The following is a 21,332-nucleotide window of genomic DNA, read 5'->3' as shown; positions in this document are numbered from 1 at the left end:
GAAACCTCCAAAACATGCCGGCTAGGCAGCCCTCGAGGACTGGGTTTGGACATGCCTGACTCCCTCAAGAAGATCCCTCAAGGCTCTGGGCTTGATCCTAAATTATTTATACTATATATCTGTAATATTTGCTGTGTCTTCAAATGTCGAAAGCAAGTATTATTTGTAGATGAGCCAACTCTATATTGGTTCGGAGAACCCTGAGCAGCTTTTGAGGAATGCCAAAAAAAAACTATTGGATGAAGAAACACTTTGATTTGAATAAATAAACATTTTAATCAAAATAAAGCAAAATGATGATTTATTTTGCTTTATTTTGATTAAATGTTTATTTTGGTACCAGACAAATTAAACATCACGGCAAAATTTGAGTTAATTAAATTCAATACATAGATAATGAATAAATAACAGAAATTGTGAATGACACCAAAATTAGGGGTTATAAATGAAGCCACATATGAAACATATCAAAAGAAAAACATTTCCAACTATAGGTAGCCTACATAAAAAAAATATATCTCCTACATAAGCAATTGTCATACATTATATAAGGTATGTATCTATACATTATATTGTGCCTTATTACTGTAATACTTGACTGTGTGGAGATATGGGGCAATACTTACCATATTGTCCGCACTATAAGGCCCACATAAAAGCCTGTTTTTAAAAAGCTGATGGTACGCCTTATAATCAGGTGTGCCTTATGTACGGATCAATATTGAGATTGGGATTTGTAGATGGGGAATGAAGTGATAAAGCAAGCTTTACCTGTTTGTTTTGTGTGTTTACAGTTGAACAAGGTTGGTCGTATTGACAGTGAGTTATTATGCTATTTAGAGTTTAGAGTTATTATTTGCGTTATTATTGTTATTACTTTGAGTATTCCTATATTGTGATTGAAAACGTTTTAAAATGTCATTAATTGAGGGTGCGCCTTATAGTGCGGAAAATACGGTACACAACAAACAATTATTCCATCTTTTATAGTCCAAACAAAAGCTATGCAAATTACTAACTGTTCAAACAATATAGAACTAACTCACCCATTTCATTATGAAACTAAACACTTAAATCCTATGATTTTAGTTGAAAGTAAAACAACACAAAGAATGTACAAAGTATACATCAATCAATCTTGCCAGTGTCCAAAAGCTGTTTGAAATTAGGGAGGCTCCTTACTGTCTAAGGAGCGCAAAGTGATTTGAGCATATAAATTGTTCAAATTGTTAAATCGCAGCCCAGGGCTGATCCGTAGGGGGGCTATTTTCAAAAAAAACAAAACAAAGTATCTAGCGACCTAAAACCAAAATGGGCACCTACCTACCTTAGGCATATGAGTCTCCATGAGCAACATCATAAAAAAATTCAAAGTTGTAGAAAAAAATCCCTCTTAGGTTTTTTGCAAGTATTGTTTGACAAAACAAAATGGCTATAAAAGCCTCAGATTTTCTGCTAGATGCACAAAAAATACCAAATGCAGGGATAATCATCTATATTTTCAGGAGGAATATTTAACATATTTTTATAAGTTTTTGCCCGAAATAGCTACTTAAAATGTTTGTAGTTAGTGCAATGTTGACCTTAATTTTTAACAGCAAATAAATCACTCCATTTTCACACCAGAGTCTTTATACTTGAGGAAAGCATGCAGAAATATCTTAATTTTACTCAACAAAAGTAAAATTTGAATTTTTCTCGATAGAATCACAAATTATTTAGGTTTTTCCGATGTCTCTAATTCTGCAGTCTATGAACAAATAATGGCATCAATATTTCTTCATAACGCTCATGACTATAGTATTAATCTAAAAAAATTTTAAACAATGGAAAAAAAAAAAGTATTGGACGGCGCTTCCAACTTTAGACTGCATATTCAAGGTTGTGTGTTTGCAGTCAGACCTGATGCCGCCATCCGGTGCTTTAAAGTTTCTCTCACATCTGGTTCAGTGCAGCCACTGAGGGTTGTGACCGTGTACAATACTCAATATAGGATACTGTGAGTAAATATTTGGCACAAAATAGGTCCAGTTGCCGCCAGCTATTTTTTTTTTCTTGTCAAATTTCCATGTGGTAAAAATTAGGATTCCTCTGGCTTTGAGTTTTCAGTTCAACATAGAGCAAGAGCGTGATCTTAAGCCCCCCCCCCACCATTGACAGCTACACATGACAAGGATGAAATGAAACTGAAAAGACTGGCAGAAAATGACTTTTTTTTAAGACTTTTCTATTAAGTCTCGCAAAAATTCTGATTGTTGTATAACTTTTCTGTTGTATGTAGAATACTGTATAATTCAGAACGTGGTTGAATAGTTATTTTTCCTGAGTTGGCCTTTAACAGCTCTATTAAGAGTATCTGAAAAACATGCTTTTTTTCTTTGACATTCTGGAGAGGGGGAAAAAAAGATTAATGCTTCCAGTCCGGTGAACAATACCTCAGCAGTTGTGCCTATTTTTTTTTTCCAACTGTAGGCTCAGTCAAGGCCGCCAACAACAACATGCAGACGTGACACATCACTATACTTTCCAATTTAATACAAACTGCATAGAAAAGCCATAGATTAATACTAACATTGTGAATTGAATGATCAGATGGCCTTGAAGAGAATATACTGGCATTAAAGTTACTTTTCTATCCCCATCCATCCATTTTCTATCCCAATTGTAACAATTGATCATAACTGAATTTTTTAAGCCAATGCAATGAATATACGCACCGCTGCAATAAAAGTGGCACAAAAATGTAGTTTATATTTATTCAAGCAGTTAAACATGACATTTTTTCTAAACTTCCATTCATATGGCCTGTAAAGTTTAGAGGTACTATCAATTCATAGCAAAGGGTACGGCAATGTCTTTAAGTAATCTCTGCAAGTAATAACAAAATCTAAACACAAAACTCAATCACAGTACAAGTCACATGATCAAAACGTAAAAAAATAGGTGTCAAAACTACAGCAGGTGTGCCTTTGTCATTTGAGTACATTAACTAGTTGAGTTTTAGAAGGCAAACAAATTAACGATGCAAAAGAGACAGCATGAGCAAAAGTCCTTGTGCTGCAATATAAACCAATTGGCATAATCCACAATTTAATTCAAGCACTACATGTACAACAAAACAACCAGCTACAATCAACATTTTTTTTCCAGACATGTTCTGTGAAGCGTCATATTTCATTAATGAATGCTGTGAAACGTTTTTAAGATTCAGTCAGGTATCAGAGAATGACTCCGAATCTCAAAAAGCACCACAAACTTTGACTCGACACCTCTCACAGTTAGCCAAGAAACATTTGATCAAATTAATACAAAAGCTCAGGCAGAATAAAATTGGTACACAATTTATTCACCGAAATAACCTCTAGTTTGGGGGTTGGGGAAAATGACATGGTTTGTTTTTTCTATTCAGGAATGCACAAAAATTCTAATCTTGATTCTTAAATCAACTTCTAGTGCCAGTATAGTTAGAATTTTCGCTCATCTTTCAAGGTTGACGATATTGTGTGCTATGTCCATGGGTGGCATCATATGAAAGATTGATATCTATTCTTTACTTAGAATTACAAGTATGTAATGTATGTGTAGTATGTAGGGCAACACTGCCATTTAATGGTCACAGTTATCATTACAGTGCTCAAATGACTTGATATTAGTTAAGCACTGGTCAAGGGTGTTAGCTACCCTCCATAAAAAACGTATTTGACAAGAATTCCATTATTTATTATTTTTATCACTATTTTAAAAGACGTGAATTCTTGTCCATGGCACTGAAAGGAAAAACTGAAAAATAATAAAGCCCCCCAAGAAAAAGAGTATTACATGTTTTAGGGTTGAAAATATCACTCAGTTAAAGAGTTACACAAACCATAAAATCCATAATCCATAATATAATTATTGATAACCCAAATGAAATTTTTGATGTCATTACTTTAAAATAGCTGTGACATGAACCTTAGATTGGAAGGTGATCAAATTAATTTATTAAGATGTATGGCTTTTTTGTGCATGTCACCCCCCCCCCCCCAAAAAAAAAAAAACAAAAAAACAAAAAAAAAACGGGGATGCACCAATAACAACACATATTGTTTGGGGCTAACCTTAACGTAACCGATAATAATAGTATAAATTACAACAATAATATTAGTAATAACAATAACAAAATGACGACCATCAAACCCTTTTTACATTGAATTTCAGATGATATTGAACACTAAATAAATGATGCTTACTAGAGCTCATCACCAAACACTTGGCAAGGCACGATATAAATGACAAAAGCCTCAATAACATTTCATGCATATTATGAACAGAGCACAAGCACTGCATTTACAGAGCGCTACAACGTATGAATCAAGGCAATGAAAAAGAAAATATTAAGATAATAAACGCTGGCAGTGTGACTGGAATGTCTTGAGTCTGTCAACAATCACTACGTCAGTTATCCTTGGAGAAGATTACAAAAAAAGTAACCATAAAAATGTTCAACAGAACCAAATGGATAACAGACCTTAGGCGTCATAGAAAAACAATAAATAAATCACATGCTGCGTTGGTTTTGGCTTCATTGTTCAAACAGAAATCATAATCGCACAATTCTGGTCAAAAAGAAACAAAAGCTAATTTGTCGTTGCTTGAAGAGATTTAGTGCAACTTGGGGAATTGGGTATTGCGATAGAGTCCGTGAGTCAGAGTGTCGAGCGTTCCGCTTGAGAGGAGCAAACAACATGTTGAAGACTAATTTCAGGGCGGCCGCGACTGATAGAAAAGATCATCGGTAGAGAACGTGCGTGCAAGGTCCTTTTAGCTGGGAGTGGCAGGGGGGAAAATGGTGCTCTGACACAGACGCTCCATCGAGAAAACAGCTCCTACAAACAGGTGAACACAAAGTGACCATGAAAAATCCAAACACTCTCACTCATTTCGCTCATTTTTACGATGTCCGCGTGCAGAAATGATGTGCCTGGAACTTCTCAAATACGCATATGTCAACACAAAAAAAGTGTAACGTGAAAACACAATGAAGGTACATATATTTTAACCCCTAGGATTTTTTTTATTAACCTGGCCTTATTATCACCCAACCTGGGCTGACTTTGAAAGGGTCATAACATCGTCAAATAGAATTAGATTTTTACTTCCAACCCCTCAAAATGTTCAGTGGCATCAGCCCTATCCATGCATATGTATACTTATATAGGCTGTTTCGTTTCAAAGAATTCTCATTTTGTGGAAAAATACCAATAAATAAATAAATAAATAAAACAAAAAAAAAACGTTAACAGCTATTCAACGCTGCAGATTTCGGGAATATGCAGATATAATGTTATACGTTGCATGAAATAAACCTGCAGCAAAATAAAAGCTTGCACATGTCATAAGTTGTGTGCGTGTGTCCCCAATTGATTTGATTTTATACTAGGGCGGCTCGTTGGGGCGGTAGTTAGCACGTCTGCCTCACTGTTCAGTGCAAATCCACCTCACCCTGGCCTTGCTGGGTGGAGTTTGCGTGTTCTCCTCGAGGGTTTGCTCTGGGCACCGCAGCTTACTCCCACGCATGGCAGGTGCTTTAAACGTACTAAAGTTGTCCTTAGGGCGCGTGAATGGTTGTTCGTCTCTTTGTGCCCTGCAATTGGCTGGCAACCAGTTCAGGGTGTTCCCGCCTACTGCCCTAAGTCAGCTGTGAGACACCAGCGGGCCTGTGACCCTTGTGAGGATAAGCAGCTCCAGAAAACGGATAGATGGATGCATTTATAAACTAGAAACATCTGTAGCATTTCCAGCCTGTTTCAAGCTACAGGGATTCCATCGGAAAGAAAAATAACCTCAATCTTTAAATGTGATATCATGATCCTGTGCAATAGGTGGAGTATGTTTGATATTTTTTGTTTGTACCTTTAAGGTAGGCATTGTGAGTTTTTAAAGACAAAGCGATGGCACCTTGAACCACCTGAGTGGTGAGCTCTGACAATTTCACAGGTTCAAGGTCCATCTCTTCAAAGTTCTCACTTCCTCCCTGCGTTCCCGCTGGGCATCCAGCAAGTGGCACTGCTGCCCGCTATTTGTTTTATGGAGCTTCGGTCACAGCGATTGAAAAGCTCTTGTACCACGGGAACATTACCACCAACATCCTGGTGGCCAGTAGTACTGTATGGTAAGTACTTGCCATTAACTCGCTTGATAATTGGTTGTTTTATGCTTTTTTTTGTTTTAAGCTTGGTGCCTTGATATCACTTCAGCAGACAGCGAGTATTATCATCGTCTGATGTCGTCACTCTTACTGATTCGCTATGCGGTAACACGCTGCGGTCCACTAAAAGCGCAAATGGTGCGTGTCTGGAGTTGACCTTTGCTCACATATGGCTGTGTTTTTACTTCCTGTTTGTGTGATGCAGCCTGATGCTCAGTGTTCAGCATGCTCCTTTCCTAACAGCTGCTAATAAAAGCGCTTGTCTAACATTCTTCTTCAAAACATGTTTACGAATAATGTTATCATTCTACACGTGTTTGTTCAGTATGAAGGCGGTAGATCCGTCTACAGGAATTTGCGGTTTCAAAACTGCTACTCAACAAAATGTGGAACAATCTCTCGTCATAATGCTTGCTACAGGGTCCCTATATTGGTCCTTATATTTGCCGAGTGGGTTTGAGTCCTGCACGTCTTCAAAGTTGCATGACTCTGTCTTATCCAAGACAAAGGAGGACGAAAATGGATCTGCTGTGGTAAAGATGGAAACTATTTACAAAAGGCGAAGCACACTTGAAGCAAAACACATGGCGCTAGAGTGACAAATCAGAAGATATTGAAAAGACAGCCATCTACGGTTGACAGTTTTTCATTGTCGTCTCCAACAATTTCACGCGCTAATAAAAATGTCTCGAATTGTAGACGTGATACAGAATTAGTTTGTGCAGAAAAAAAGTGGAATAAATGTTTCTCCGTTTCACACTTCTCTCAGTTTAAAACGTCTTTATTGAATTCACGTTGACCTGCTAGGTCACAAAGTCTTCTTGCGCTTTCATGTGGAAAACGATAAATCAAATAACATCACAGCACAGGTTTTGCTATTGAGAAATGAGGGAAGAGATTAATCACTAGCCTATCATGGCAGCTGTTGTGTAATAAACTATGACATTAACTATCCTGTTGCCTTCGTTTTTCAATGTTAATGGGTCAGTGCAACCTGTTCTAACATTTAATCATTCATCAATGTAATGTTTTGATGCAAAAAATAAAAACTGAGGCCAACAGAATCAATTGAATCTTTTTTTTTTTTTTTTGTGACTTTCCAAATGGGTCAATTTAACCTGCAACATAATAGCAGGCTTACAGCTTGAATAAAGAATAAAGCGTGAAGCAATGAATGTTTATTTTTCTCCTTCTGCATTGCACCCGGCCTTCACTGGCTAAAGTCTGAACCGAATGCATACTATTGTTAGCATAAGCAAAGTAATCATGATTGTAATGGCAGCTGTCCTTGAATTGTCGAACAGTTATCAGACAGGTGTTGTTCCGATACCCTTACCAGAAGACCTGATACGAAAGGAGTGTTGAACACATTTTAATCGTGGGCCAAATTGTACTTTAATGTCGGAGGGCCGTTATGACCGTGAAGTCAAATAAATTCTAAGTGTGATCATCGCACATGTATCTGGTTTTAGTCAAGTTTAGTAACTTGAAGTCATAATTTTTTAAATTTTTTATTTTGCCTTGAGTTTGACACCTGCACAATACGGCATTAAAACGGTGGTACGGGCATCAGCGAGTACATACAAATTGGCCGATGGCATTTTCCAATCCTAATATGGACAGTGAACACAGCATCTTGTGTCGTGCCGTGTTTAATGCATACCAAACCAAGATCTTAACCAATGGTTGGGCAGCTTTTTCATGGTGAGGAAAAACAAACTACAACTTCACTGCGTTTGCGGGGAGAAGACTACAAGAACGAGGCCTCGGGGTAGACCGCAGGAACAAAGCGGCGAGTTCGACAAAAATGTTGGAAAAACATACCGAAATGCTTGTGCTCTGTGACCTGCCCTCTCCTTTGTCAACAATGTGAGACACTGGCTATTTATGGCTCACACAGGTCTGGGATTGAAAACAGTCGTCCAGTAATTGGAGTACCTCGGTTCTTTAACTGTTTGAGGCATTTTTTTCTTGCCTGACATACCTAGATATTGTGTACATTTGCATCATAAAGAAAAAAATAAACAGTTAAGGCAATCACAGCAACAATTGTTATTGGGCTCCATGACAGTAAGGGATGCTGGAAACGCAGTGGCAAGGCCTTCAAGGACATAAGCACAGTAAGCTTACATTTGTAATACGCTTGCTGGCAACTGAGTTGAATGACTGACATTTAGATGACAACCTGATGCGGTTGCTGATTTTACTAATTCCATTTTAACACATCACACTAATAATCAGAGATGCTCGTAGGGCTGCACACAGAAGTGTTTTTACCTTTATACATTGACTATTAATGATTCAAATTATATATATCACACACAAAATGATTTACTTAGCAGTGTGAACTTTCAACAATACACACAGAACACAAATACATGCAGGCATTAATATTTTGGGATAAAGCACCACAAACATTTTCATGCTCATATATTTTCATAAGACATTTTTAAGGATCAAAATAAAAGCAAATGATTCAAAATGTCACTCATCATAACTGCGCTTCAATGCCTGTTTGTATAGAGCCAGTGTCACAGCATTTGTTATCCATTAATCCATTTTTGGAACCACTTATCCTCACAAGGGTCGCGATCGTGCAATAAAGCTGTCATTAGTTGTAGTCTGTGCATTACGGGATATAATAATCTGGTGATGAAATTTCACCTTGTGCGGTGGTTAGCCTTAATTACAGTTGCACTGAAGCGTGGAAAATCTGAGCGTATAGCCAGGTTTCCATTATTTAATAAATGCAACAGTCCTGAACATAGCAATTTTCTGCTAGTTTTTTTCTAGATCATTCGTTTTGTGTGTTATGGATCTGGCATTAGAGGACTTGGCCGCTGATTTTGCGTGGTTGGCACTTAGCTTAGTTAGCTTGGACAACAATCCACAGAGATCATGCAGATAGTGAGTCCTCAATCTACGGTGCATCAGAAGTCACCAAGAACAGATATTTTTCTTTGTGATTTATATATATATATATATATATATATATATATATATATATATATATATCAGTGGTTGGCCATCAGGGCCAGCAAGGCCTTCTCTGCAGGCCTAACGCTACCTGACATCATTATCAAAACTATAATAAACTACAACAATTATAATGACTATAATGAAAGTCAATTATATTTTAAATTTAATTTTACTAAATATATTTTGTATATATTTCTATAAATAACATTCTTCTCCATATTCTGTTCTTTTCGTGTCTTATATCCATTTGATTACGCTCCTGCCAGTGTTGTCGTTTTAAGTTGGAGTTTTTAGCTGATCAGAATTCAGCTAACTTGTGTTGCCAGGCAGTATGAAATCTTCCTGCAACCGATCCTGCAACCTGCAAAGGATCGATTTGGTGTTTGGATCTACACCTAATTTGCAAACGTCAATTGTTTAACCAAGGCAGCAACGAGACACTAAAGTATGGCTGGAGACACGCGCTACTGTGTTTTTTAAAACTTATGGGGACACCCAAGTGGATATACAGTACTGTAAATCTCAGTTCGAGTTCCTCAATGCGCTATGGTGCTTTTAAAAACTCATGGGGACACCCGAGTGGATACAACGGTGAAGAAAAATGGAGAGATATTGAAAAGACTGATCGATTGTGACCGCCGTTTTATTTGGTGAGTGCATGCATCTTCTTTATTTATTGTTTCATTTTTAATATGTTTGTGTTATTTCATTTCATTTATATTCAATTAGTAGCAAAGAAATAAAATGATGTTCTTCTTATATTAAACTGCGATTTGTAATTGGACTTCATAAACTGTAATGGGGATGTTTATTTTAAATGATGAATTCTTTCAAGTTTTGACAGCACCGCGTATAATGACGCCCGTTTTAAATTTTAATGAGACAAGTTTTAATTGCTGATGCAGGTTTATTGATGTTTAAAAGCTCCGGAAAGTAGTAGCACAGTAATGCGTACGTGTGCGCATGAGAGGTATTTATCTGAGTCTGACAATACTGAAGGCGTACATGTGAAAATCACAGGCTGCCACTGCTATATATGTGTGTGGTTGCGCGCAAAAGTGTTTCTCAATAAAAAAAAAAGAAAGGTTAAGTGTCCTTACATCAAACTTCATAAAAACAAAAAATCTGTCATACTTTGTATATCCAGCAAATAAAAAAAGTGTAGTTTAAACTGATATAAGAAAATTTGACCATAGCTGAGGCGTAAGCATGGAGTAAATGTTCATGTGCTGAAATGACATTTCAACACTTGTTGGGTTCAGCTGCTTGGTTTGGCTCACACTCTCAGACAGTGGTTCTCCCGTTGAACTACATTTGCATATACATTTACAGTCTTCAATGAAGTGACAAGCCACTGAGCAGCAGCCACGTGAATGTCATGAACTAGGAAGAATTATCCTTTAATGCTTTATGGAAGCTAACCCCATGATTAAAAGGCAGTTCACTAGGAGTACAACCAGATGAGGAGACTTAAGCTTGAAAATGTCTGGCTGTAAAGCCAGGGTGATGAGCTCTTGATCATTGAGTGTATCACTATTTGAACAAGGATTAACCTAACCTGCTATGCCAGATAATTTCTTTCATAAATCCACCTGGGAAATTTTTTGATTATTAGTAAAGAGGTAAAAAAACTAAACAAGAACCATTGTGTCTGCGAGTGATAATTGAGCTTCTCAAATGCCATTAACAGTGGTATTAGCAGTTGCTGTTTTCTGAAAGTGCTAGTTGGAATACAGTATCAAACATTCTGAATCATCATTTGTTAAACCTCTTCTACATTTGAAATAATTGAATCTGAATCACTGTGGAATCATAACATCTTTGACTGTTGGTCCGTCACTGATTGATGCGTGTTTTGCTGAAGAATGACAAGAAATTAAAAAATAAAAAGGGCAAAAATGACAAATGGGGAACAGGCTCCATTTTGTAAATTGCCCGGCTAATGACAGCTTTAACTTGAGATGTTTAAATGAGAAAATGGCAAAACAAAAAGTGGACAACTAATGGTGTAATTTCCGAGTGTTCTGGTAAAAGTAAAAAAAAAAAAAAAAACTAAAACTTTGACACTCACCTTTGATATTTCTATCTAGTCAGGCTTCTCTCTTCAAAAACAGTGACCTCAATCTTGAAGGCAATCAGTCAAGGAAGTATATCTGAATGGCTTTTGGCTTCGGTTTATGCAACCGAAGGCCAAGTGAAACAAAATAGCTCCCATTCTCTAGTGTCAGGGAATTTCACCAGTTTCAAAAACATGGCGCAGGCAAATTTCTGAAAAGATCCCGCAAACCATGTTTTAGGGTGTTAAATGTACTCCCGTGACAATGTTTGACGGACATTGGAGAGACCATGTAGCTCGGTGATGAGCTGGCAATTCTGCTGTTAATGTTGAAATAAATGCTCAGGTGATACATTCCTGTCAATCTCCACTTGGCCCTCTTTGCCAAACACAGCACAGCAGCTTCCCAGTGTTGGCAAACTAATCCAGAATACTGTCAGGCCAATAAACTCAACGAGGCAAGGGTAGTTGCAAAGCTCAGCTGTGAACAATTTCAATCATATTTTTGCGAACCCTAATCTACTATTGCCGCTCAGCTCCATTTAATTAGAATGTTGCGTCAGTTTGTGACTTCCCCAACACATGCTGGTAAGCCAATAATTTTATGCAGCTGCTATAGACTACAAAACACATTTTGATTTGCCCTTTTTGCTTGACACGCCTATACAGTGTTGGATTTCTTGCCAGCAACCAAGCCTTTTATTTAGATTCGGGAATAAACAGTAACATGCTCAAGTTTAACTGCAGCCTTTGGGTGATTGTGATGTAAGGTACCACGTCATTTCAAAATGACATCTTGTTTTTGTTTTTTTCCCCCCCAAATCATACAAAATAAAGATTAATACATTTTCATCAATATATTTTCATTTTGAATTCAAACCATGCTTTTCCAATGCCGCTGCTTAATTATTCAAATTGGAATTTAAGTTGAGAATTACCCCCATTGTGTTGGAGGAATGTATCTGTTTCTTTACTGTGAGTCAATCATTTTTAAGCGGTTAAACATGGCTTGAGAAAAATTTCAGACAAGGAAATGAAATCGAGGCGTTTTCCATCAACAGGGTTCTGCGACAAGATTTCACAAGAGCCCATTTTTCAGCCACTGGTTTTGCAGGAATTCAAACTATGAATCATAGCTGCACAATGTGGCATCATCACGAAATATAGCCAATCAAAATGCAAGGCTTTTACACAGGCCAAATCCATTTCCGGATTATAAGTGAGACAAAGCCACCCGCCACGTGCTGACACAGTATATGAACTATACATGTTCTTCACAAAAATATTTCACCGCATTAACCATTTCAAATGTATCTAAGGATAAAACAGTGAAGCCTGTAGTAAAAAATATATCAGCGGCATAGCTACAGCGCTGGTTCCAAAAAATGGATGTAAGCCCCACCTTTTCAATATAGCCCCACTTTTTCATCTTTTTTCTTTTTTCAGCTATTTGCATCTTACTTACTCTTACTTACTTACTCTTCATATTTTTATGAATTGACAAAAGTGTTAGGTACAAAATATTGTATACAAACAGTACACAGAGTATAGAGTCTCAATGCTAGGTTGTCCAATGTGCAGGAATGAGTGGCCAAACAGCCATCATTTGTGATTATTGGGTCCGAGTCAAACTGCAGCATTGTGCGGTGTGCGACGGCCCTTAGACACTGAGGAAAAGGATACGACTCGAAGGCCTCTCTCGATGGGATCGGTTAGCAAGAGACCTCTGGGTGCGTACACCTTGTCATTCTGCTCCTGTACATACTTTGCAATCTTTTTTAAAACCTGAAATGAGAACATTGTGGGTTAAAACAGTGTCTACATACATATATATACATACACACACACACACACACACACACACACACACACACACACACGCACCCGTACACGCACACATAGTATTTTTCAGAATATAAATCGTGACTTTTTCCTCATGATTTGAGCCCTGCGGCTTATAGTCCAGTGCGGCTTATCTGTTGTTTTTTATTATTAATTTTCTGCTAACCACCAGCAAGCATATGAGTGTGTCTGTTCGAGGTTTCAATTTATGGAGCAACTATGAAATAGAACTGAAAATTGAATGACTAATGTGCAATGAGTTTTTATGTTCACTAATCTATCAAACTAAGGGAGATTTAAAAAAAAAAAGATGGTCTTGAAGTATTCATTTCAATTTCTAACTACTATTTAACAGTATTAACAGTAGTAACAGTAGTAACAGTATTTAACAGTATTCTGTTAGTGTTGAAAATATCCCATCAACCATTTTCTATAAATATGTTGGGACTAAACAAGCAGTCTGTTAAAGAGAGGATGTTGATGTTGGCAGACAATTACAAAAAAATTAGACAACAAAAACAAAAAAAAGATGAACTTCCATGTACCATCTATTTACAGAAATAGATAATTTTATCACCTTTGGCTTATATACCGGTGCGGCTTATAGTCCAGAAAAAACGACATATTGGCCAGACCAATAAAATCATGATATATACAATTATATAACGTCAAAACTACAACTTCAAACGTATTATTCTTTTTAATACTGTCTAATATAAAACAAGTACAATGTCAGTATCAAACATTATCATTACGATTAATCATAAAACCTTTCAATGTTTTAACATTTCAAGCGACAAAAGTTCAAATTTTTTAACTTCTCGCGTCACGCGTCCATCGCGTCGCCCAACTCCGTTGACCACAAGACAAAACCGTCCGCTCTTCGCGCTCCATCTCAACGTGTCATTATGATACCTAGCTAGCTAGGATTTCATTTACCTCCTTCATTCCTCACTGCTTTATCCATGCTGCGAATAACTTTCTCATATCCATCTCGGAGTTACACTTTAAGTCAACTCAAAATAATATTCTTAACACATTGTTGTTGTCACGCGCCATGCCTAATCTGTGTTTTGCTGTGTGATTGACAGGACCAGTATCGACACGAGTGGAGGAGGTGGAGCCATCGGGTGCGCACCTGCACCGCATCAGCCACCCAATATATGAGGTCGGCCAAAACTTCAGGAGGACGCCGGGCTATTGCTTATTGCGACCACCGCAGCTACCCGAGAAATCCTTGTTAAAATCGCGTCAGAGGATTCCTTGTGACTTTCATTTTTTGGCTACCTTGCTTGTATTCCGAGTTTCTTGGCTGTGTGCCTCTCCTCCCGCTAACGTGTAGCATCCGTGTACCCCAACGGCGTCCTCCTATCCGATCCGTCTCCTCCACTCGTAGTAAGTGCAGTTATTCATCGACTATCCGTGCACACTGTTTTCACAGTGTCACTTTTGGTTGTACTTTCTAATTGCTCTCTCAGTTTTTCATATAATACTTGGTTCGCGTGGTACGTGCTCCTTTAGTTTGTAATAAAGCATTCTCATTCTATCTACCTGCGTTCTGTCTGCTTGGGGTCTACCGCTTATTAGACTCAAGAAACTCGCCACCCCCCGTGACAGTTGTCGCTAAACTTATCGATTTCATGCAGTGATCCTTAACACCTGCCATTCAAATAAATTCATATTAATCAGCCATGTGTGCATTGTTTATGCGAGGTTAATACAGTAGCAATGAATTACTATACTAAGTAGTATGTGGCATGCGTGCTCTGAATTTGTTTTTATTGGTGAATTTTTTACCCAAGCACTGCAGATCAGTACTGTAGCATGTGCCCTTGTGAAATCTGTCTGGGATATCAAATAATGTATGAAACGCACGACATTGGGACGATTTTATTTATAATATGCTGTGAAGAAATCACCATTTTCTCAAACTATAAAATTAATCAAGTAAATAAAACTTCAATCGTAAAATGCGTGAGGTAGCTTAAGCTTAGGGGAAATGTTCTGAAGTCAGAACAGTGCATTGTTATTGTATGTATAATTATTCTCAGTGACTAAGTAGATAACCATATACTGACCATTAATATTATCAAGCAAATAAGATAGTGGTCAAAAGTAAAATGTTAAAAATCCAAGTTTGTTTCCACCTAACCTTTTCAGTTTAAGCACCAAACGTACAGGGCTACGAGACTGGGGAAAACTGCGACAAAGCTGGCTTGGATGTCAAGTGTAAAAATGTCTAGGGATTGTTTCATTGTCCATGCACGTTTCACTCACCTTCTCATAATGTGTTTCCATACATAAGAACACGGTATAAGCTGTCAGGCAGGCCAGACAACCTTCAATATATGAGTGGCTTCCAAGTTTTTCTGCCTCAGCATATAGGTTATTCAGAGTCCGCACTGTCTCTTCAAACTGTTGTTTGTCGATCTAAAACACATCATTCAGGAGAAACAATCAATCAATCACATTTTATTTGTATAGCCCTGAATCACTGAAGTCTCAAAGGGTTTCACAGATGAAAAGAGGTCATGTGGAGACTTCTTTCGAAAAAAGAAGTCATACAGAGACATCTTTTCGGTCTAAGGTATCCCCTGTCAGAGCTCCCAGAAGGGGAAGGAAAAACTCAAACAACCCAATTAGGGGAAAATCAGAAACCTCCAGAAGGGACCACAGGTGGGAGGAGCCCCCTTCCAGGCCCACAGGTTGAAGTGGATGCTGCACGTACCAAATACAGACAAACACATCTGGGAATGATGACTATAAATATCCTGAAGAGATTAAGATGCCTTTAATATGGTGTTCCTAAAATGCCTGCACATAATGAAGGACTGCTGGTTGAAAAACAAACAAACAAAAAAAACACAGTAAAAATCTAGTTATATTAAGGTTCCAATCCTTGCCTAAGAAAAACTGTTATAATCTCAGCATCTCCGTAGGCAGCCAAATTATAAATTGAGTCTTGACGACATGATATTGCATTAGATGTCAAAATAAGACTTATGTACAGGGTGTCCAGAACGGATTTGGTGATCTCGTGTGACAAAGACAGAAAGAACCTTCAGACCAAACGATCAAGCAGCTGAGAGAATCTAGCTTTGTACAAGTTTCCAAAGTTCTGCTCTCATGTGCCCAAGGAATGTGGCAACAGGCTCCAAACATAAGTGGTTTAAGACACATTTGGTACATGCTTTGTTCTTCCTCTAAGTTTCCAACTCAAAGGCAAGCGTTTCAGAACACATTTCTCCGCCAGGGCATCTGACCCGATATTGAGCATTCCAACAAGATTACAAGGGAGGAGGATATTCCTTCCCAATAGAAATGTCAAGAAAACAAATTAGAAACTTCGGAAACAAAAGCTTCGTGGACAATGAGTCCATGAGTCAACCTAATTAAATTTCACTTAATAATGTTTTTTTATATGCACTGCAATTTAGCTGTCAAGATATCGCTTGCTCTCTTTGATACATTTGGTCAAAATGACCTGCACACAGCTGCTCTTTATGCTTGACCTCAGTCGCTACCATTTTTGACAGAAGCACATTTTTGGACACCCATCATAATCAAACGGGTACCTTACTTTGGTTATCACAAAAGACGAGGGGCAAAAATCTGTACCTACACCACTACAAAAAACAACTAGAATTATTACAACTACAACAACCTTATTTTTACCCCTCTGGCAGTGTTTGAACAAGATGAATTGGACTTTATTTTAAAGACAGGATTCAAAGCATGTCTGTGTTACTGATCGCAAGTGTGAAATACAAAATGTCTTGATTCAAACACACAGTTTTCTGCACATGCTTTTGTTCATTTTTATTTTAGTTTTAAAATGATGTAATGAGTTACTATACCACCTGGACTATTTGACAGGAGAAGGACTTCTGTCTGATAGACAATAAGGGCTACATTTGCAGCTACCCGTTAAGGTAGATGATGCGGGAGGGGAAAAAAAAATAAATAAATACATAAACTTACCGGTTTGGACATGCTTAGACGGTTTTAAATAATGGTGACTTCTAAAACTAGGGGTGGGAATCTTTGGCTGTCTCACGATTTGATTCTATTCTATTCTGATTTGGGGGTCTCTGATTCGATTCAGAATCGATTTTTGATTCTCAATTATTTGATTCAACATGATTCAATTCAATTAAAAATTATTTCTGCTTCGATCTATATGTGCAAAGAATCATCATACTATGTGGATCATTTTTGCAAGACAGAATAACAAAGGGAGATTGTGATTTTGTTTTTTAGTTCTGATTTGTAAGGAGCATACTTTTTCCCACAAAAATAGCATGTTGACAAGTGCTTTTTTTTTAAGCTAACTATAAACCGTATAGCTCTAATAATGTAAAATAAGATGAAGCCAAAAACAGTTGAAATTTCATATTCCAAAATATTATATTTTTAAACTGTTGGCCAAATGAAAACAGTTGATATTTATCAATACATTTATGATAAACAAGATATAAATATGAACTTTTTCAAGCGAACAGCGAAATTGAGAGTAAACGTAAAGATATGGGGAAAACGTCAGGAGCACTATCAATCACAATTGTTTGTAACATTATTTAGTACAGTAAAGACAGTATTTTTATTCATTTGCATGTATGTGAGTAATATGTGTTTGTGAATTAATTTGGAGTTTTCATACATTGTTTTGTATTGATTACTAACTATTTGCTTTATGTTCTATATGAATATTTTCAGCTCAAAACTCATATCTTGGCATCAGCATCAGCACAGTGAAACTAAATATAAAGAAGATAACTCAAATCAGCCATGTTTTTTGATGGCACACATTCACAGCAGGTGTAAAAGAGAAACTCCAATTAGCTGACAATTCGGAGCAATTATCTTCTACGTCACTTTAGCTTTTAAATATGACCTTAACAATTTCACAAACAACATTATGCGTACAGGCGTTGCCCCTGTAGGAGTTCAATACGCGTCTCGATCGGCACGGATTCAATCACGTTCTTTTCACCTGTGTAACTTCCATGCACGAAAGCTCACCAAGCTTCCTGTTTGCACAGTTTGAGGCAAAATAAAAGCATAGCAAGAGTTGTGGAGAGCAAATTAACTGAAATGCAGAACAGAACCATTTAAACTTGCGACTGTGGGAAAGAGACAAGACTGCGTTGAAACAGTGCAAGCTTGACAATATCGGAATGGGCTGCGTGGTGACATCATGACACAGCGCTTAGGACGGAAGCCAACAAGAAGCGTATCGATTTCTCTTTTACTTTACCTTTAATATTGATTTAAATCGTAGCAACCCTATCTAAAACTGCGATATATTGCCAATCCGGTTATCGTCCCCTTCCTAATTGAAAGGCTGTTGTAGATGTTGTTACAGGCCTGTTGTTGTATCTGTTTGGTTCTGAGTAGACTTCCTTTTTTCATTGGTTTGCACTCAGCAAGTAAGTTGGCTGTGTTCCCCTGTGTGCCAAGTTTTTGCCATGTCTTGCGTGAATTTGTTTTAATGATTATTTATTTTAGTTTATTATTATTTTTAACTATCAAGCCTTGAAGCCTTGTTTATATACTGTTTGTTTTAAAAAAAGGGCAATAAAGAGACATGTTTGACCAAACATGATGAATACATTTCAATATTGACCAAAGTAATTGTGATTATTATTTTGGACATAATCGTGCAGCCTTACTATAAATTGCTTCCAGCTTATAGCTAAAAGATGCAATAACTCTGCAGACAAACATATAAGCAGAATTGGCTTGTAATAGCAAAATTGGCGTGTTGGACTGACACACATCTGATGGAATGTCTATCCCGATGATTACAACGAGGGATGACGAACACAATTCTGACACTTTTTTTAATCCGTTGGTTTTTTTAAGCATGCCCGCCATTCATTCATCAGCACCAACCGACTGTCCGTCAGCCCCTCGCCGACGGACACCCGTTTTGCTGACAGTCTGACAGACGTCAGTGCTGACCCACTGCCCACCTCTGATTATTTCCTTGATTCAGGGCTCTTAGCATAATAATGAGTGAAGATGTTTACAATATCCGTCTAATTTTATCCGCTGTACATATCTGATTCAGAAAGATTAAAATACTGAACCTACAAACTACAGAAAAAAACAAAAAATCATAAAGGACCCAAATTCGTGCTTTTAGCAAATGAAGCACAAGTAAACAAAAAATGAGTGATCACAACATTATTTGACTATTATAAACTGTAGTATGCCTGTTAGGCTGTGTCTAGAGACTACCTGTTACCCATTTCGCGAATTCTTTAATTAGCTTAATACAATTGACCGATATGTGATTAGTTTTCCTCAGAATTATAACACAATCTTGATGCGTGTAAAAAAAAATGTGTATATATATATATATATATATATATATATATATATGTGTGTGTGTGTGTGTGTGTGTGTGTGTGTGTGTGTGTGTGTGTGTGTGTGTGTATAACAAGCAAAGACTCTGCCTAATTCTGGACTTAGATGTGACAAGCAGACGAAGGTTGAACCTAGATTTCATTGAGGACTGGCTTGAGTTGATTCACATTACAGCAGAAGCAGAGCTACTGTACCGACAAAGACAAAAGCTCCTTTACCAAGGTACAACCATCTTCCAATGATATTGTGAATATCAACAAGCAGCTGACTGTGTCATGATACCTCAGACAGCAAGAATCAATCCATAACCTTACCACGTGAAAGTGCTCAAACATAAAGAGTTCCTGAAATTGCATTTTTTTTTTTTTTTGTATTTGTTTAATAACATGTTGCTGCAAAGCCTGATGAATAGACTGGTGACATTAGATACATTTCTTTGCTCAATTTGAGGGCCTGTTTACCACATTGTTTAGCCAGGGTTTCGCCTTCAAACAAAAGCTGGCTTTCTTGAACAAAAATTTAACTGCCGTTCAAAAACCGTTGGCAGGCACCAGAATGACACATTTAGAAAAACCTAGCAGAAATACTGGGTGGGTAAATTGCTGGGTGAGTTTTTAATCAAGACCTGCCTAAATTTTGAACACATATTTGGTGGGTTGGTGGGTGTTAATTTTTAATCCTTTAAGTTTGAATAGTTAATTCACACAAAATTCACCCACCCAGAGTCCAAGAGAAATATTAAACATAAATGCAGCTCTTACCCTGGTCTCCAGCTCAGAAGGGAACTTGGTTTGAAATTTGCACACAGTGCCATTAGTGTAATCCCTCTGAATGAAGACTTTGGCAGCAATTGCAGCTTGTTGCCTAATAGGATGCAGACTATGAGTCTGTGAAAACAAGAAATGTACAATGTCAAATGATGAATACGTAAATTAGGCAAATATTTTAATCAATTATACGCATCTTCCATTATTGCTACCGTTTTCACTAAGTTAATTGTTTCTAAAACGTAACAGTGCTTCGGAGACGAATCAAGTTATTTCACGTAAATGAAACCTAGGAGTCACATTATTATTTAGGTTTATGTTTTAATAGAAGCAAAAAAAACGGACACTTTTCATTGGCAGCTAATAGCATCACCCGAAAGTCTTCATATCTCGACGGCGATATTTGTATGTGGCGTCACCTATGTCATCCAAATGCAGGGATCCACAGACAGTTGATAGCAAGGCAAACGATAACAAAACTGGTCAAGCAGTTTTAATGAAAACGATTCTATATTGTTTACGTGATCCTGGTGATAAATCTCGGTTTAAATCCCCGTAGCACAGATCGATTAAAAAACACACTTGTACTACAAATATGATTAAACGACACACGTTGTTTTCACAATGTTGAGAAATCATACTGATAATTCAGATGTAGCAATACAATGAATGGCAGCGAATCGATTAATTGTTGAACTACCGTGACCGTCAAGTACTTTGCATCCTTACAAATCAATATCATCCAAGCAAATATACAAGAATGTAGTAAACGTTACCTCACCCACCTCTGCCATGTTAACGACTTGTCACAAGGTTTTCTGTCCGCCTTGGAGTGTTGCGTACGTTGAAACAGGTTTCCGTGTGAGAATATTTGCAGCATAACAAAAGTTCCGACAAGCAAGAAAAAGAAATTAGGCATTGCACAGCGTCAATTTATTTAAAAAGAAGTCGTATACGTGGGGCGTATGAAAGGTTTTGAGCATCATGTAAAATAAGTGTTGATGTAGAGATCATCAGAGGGCCTGAGAGAAAATTAAATTACTCTAACAATAATTTTAGACAATTTTTGTTTCATGATTGCAAATGCCAAAATAAATGTTTTTCCATTCGATACCAAAGTCGCTATTTC

The 21,332-nt window shown here is 37.3% G+C and overlaps 1 protein-coding gene across 2 annotated transcripts; it reads right to left on the bottom strand.

Annotated features, from left to right (window-relative positions):
• Window positions 1-2,742: 2,742 nt before the first annotated feature.
• Window positions 2,743-21,054, bottom strand: LOC148430170 (golgin subfamily A member 7-like). Of its 2 annotated transcripts, none has more exons than XM_088414384.1 (6): window positions 20,989-21,054; window positions 20,198-20,323; window positions 15,342-15,494; window positions 12,906-13,007; window positions 11,238-11,290; window positions 2,743-4,865 (listed from the first exon to the last, which is right to left on the bottom strand). In XM_088414384.1, exons 1-5 carry the CDS (start codon window positions 20,995-20,997, stop codon window positions 11,249-11,251), a joined length of 432 nt encoding a protein of 143 aa, XP_088270510.1. In that variant the 5' UTR covers window positions 20,998-21,054; the 3' UTR covers window positions 2,743-4,865; window positions 11,238-11,248. The 2 variants fall into 2 exon arrangements, with proteins under 2 accessions (XP_088270510.1, XP_088270502.1); XM_088414376.1 differs by having other exon boundaries at window positions 20,980-21,052.
• Window positions 21,055-21,332: the final 278 nt, after the last annotated feature.

The sequence above is a fragment of the Hippichthys cyanospilos genome, chromosome 1 (assembly GCF_059441005.1).
Source record: "Hippichthys cyanospilos isolate Australia breed blue-spotted pipefish chromosome 1, RoL_Hcya_1.0, whole genome shotgun sequence".
Taxonomy (NCBI): Eukaryota; Metazoa; Chordata; class Actinopteri; order Syngnathiformes; family Syngnathidae; genus Hippichthys; species Hippichthys cyanospilos.
Note: the sequence above shows the minus strand (reverse complement) of the source record. Positions and strands in the feature narration are given on the sequence as shown.

Bases quoted from the DNA above. Each gene is read 5' to 3' on its own strand.
- LOC148430170 (XM_088414376.1), bottom strand. The intron at 15,495-20,197 runs GTAAGAGCTGCA...GATGTGTTTTAG, and splicing joins CTTCTGAGCTGGAGACCAGG to ATCGACAAACAACAGTTTGA. The intron at 13,008-15,341 runs GTGAGTGAAACG...TTCTCATTTCAG, and splicing joins TGGAAACACATTATGAGAAG to GTTTTAAAAAAGATTGCAAA.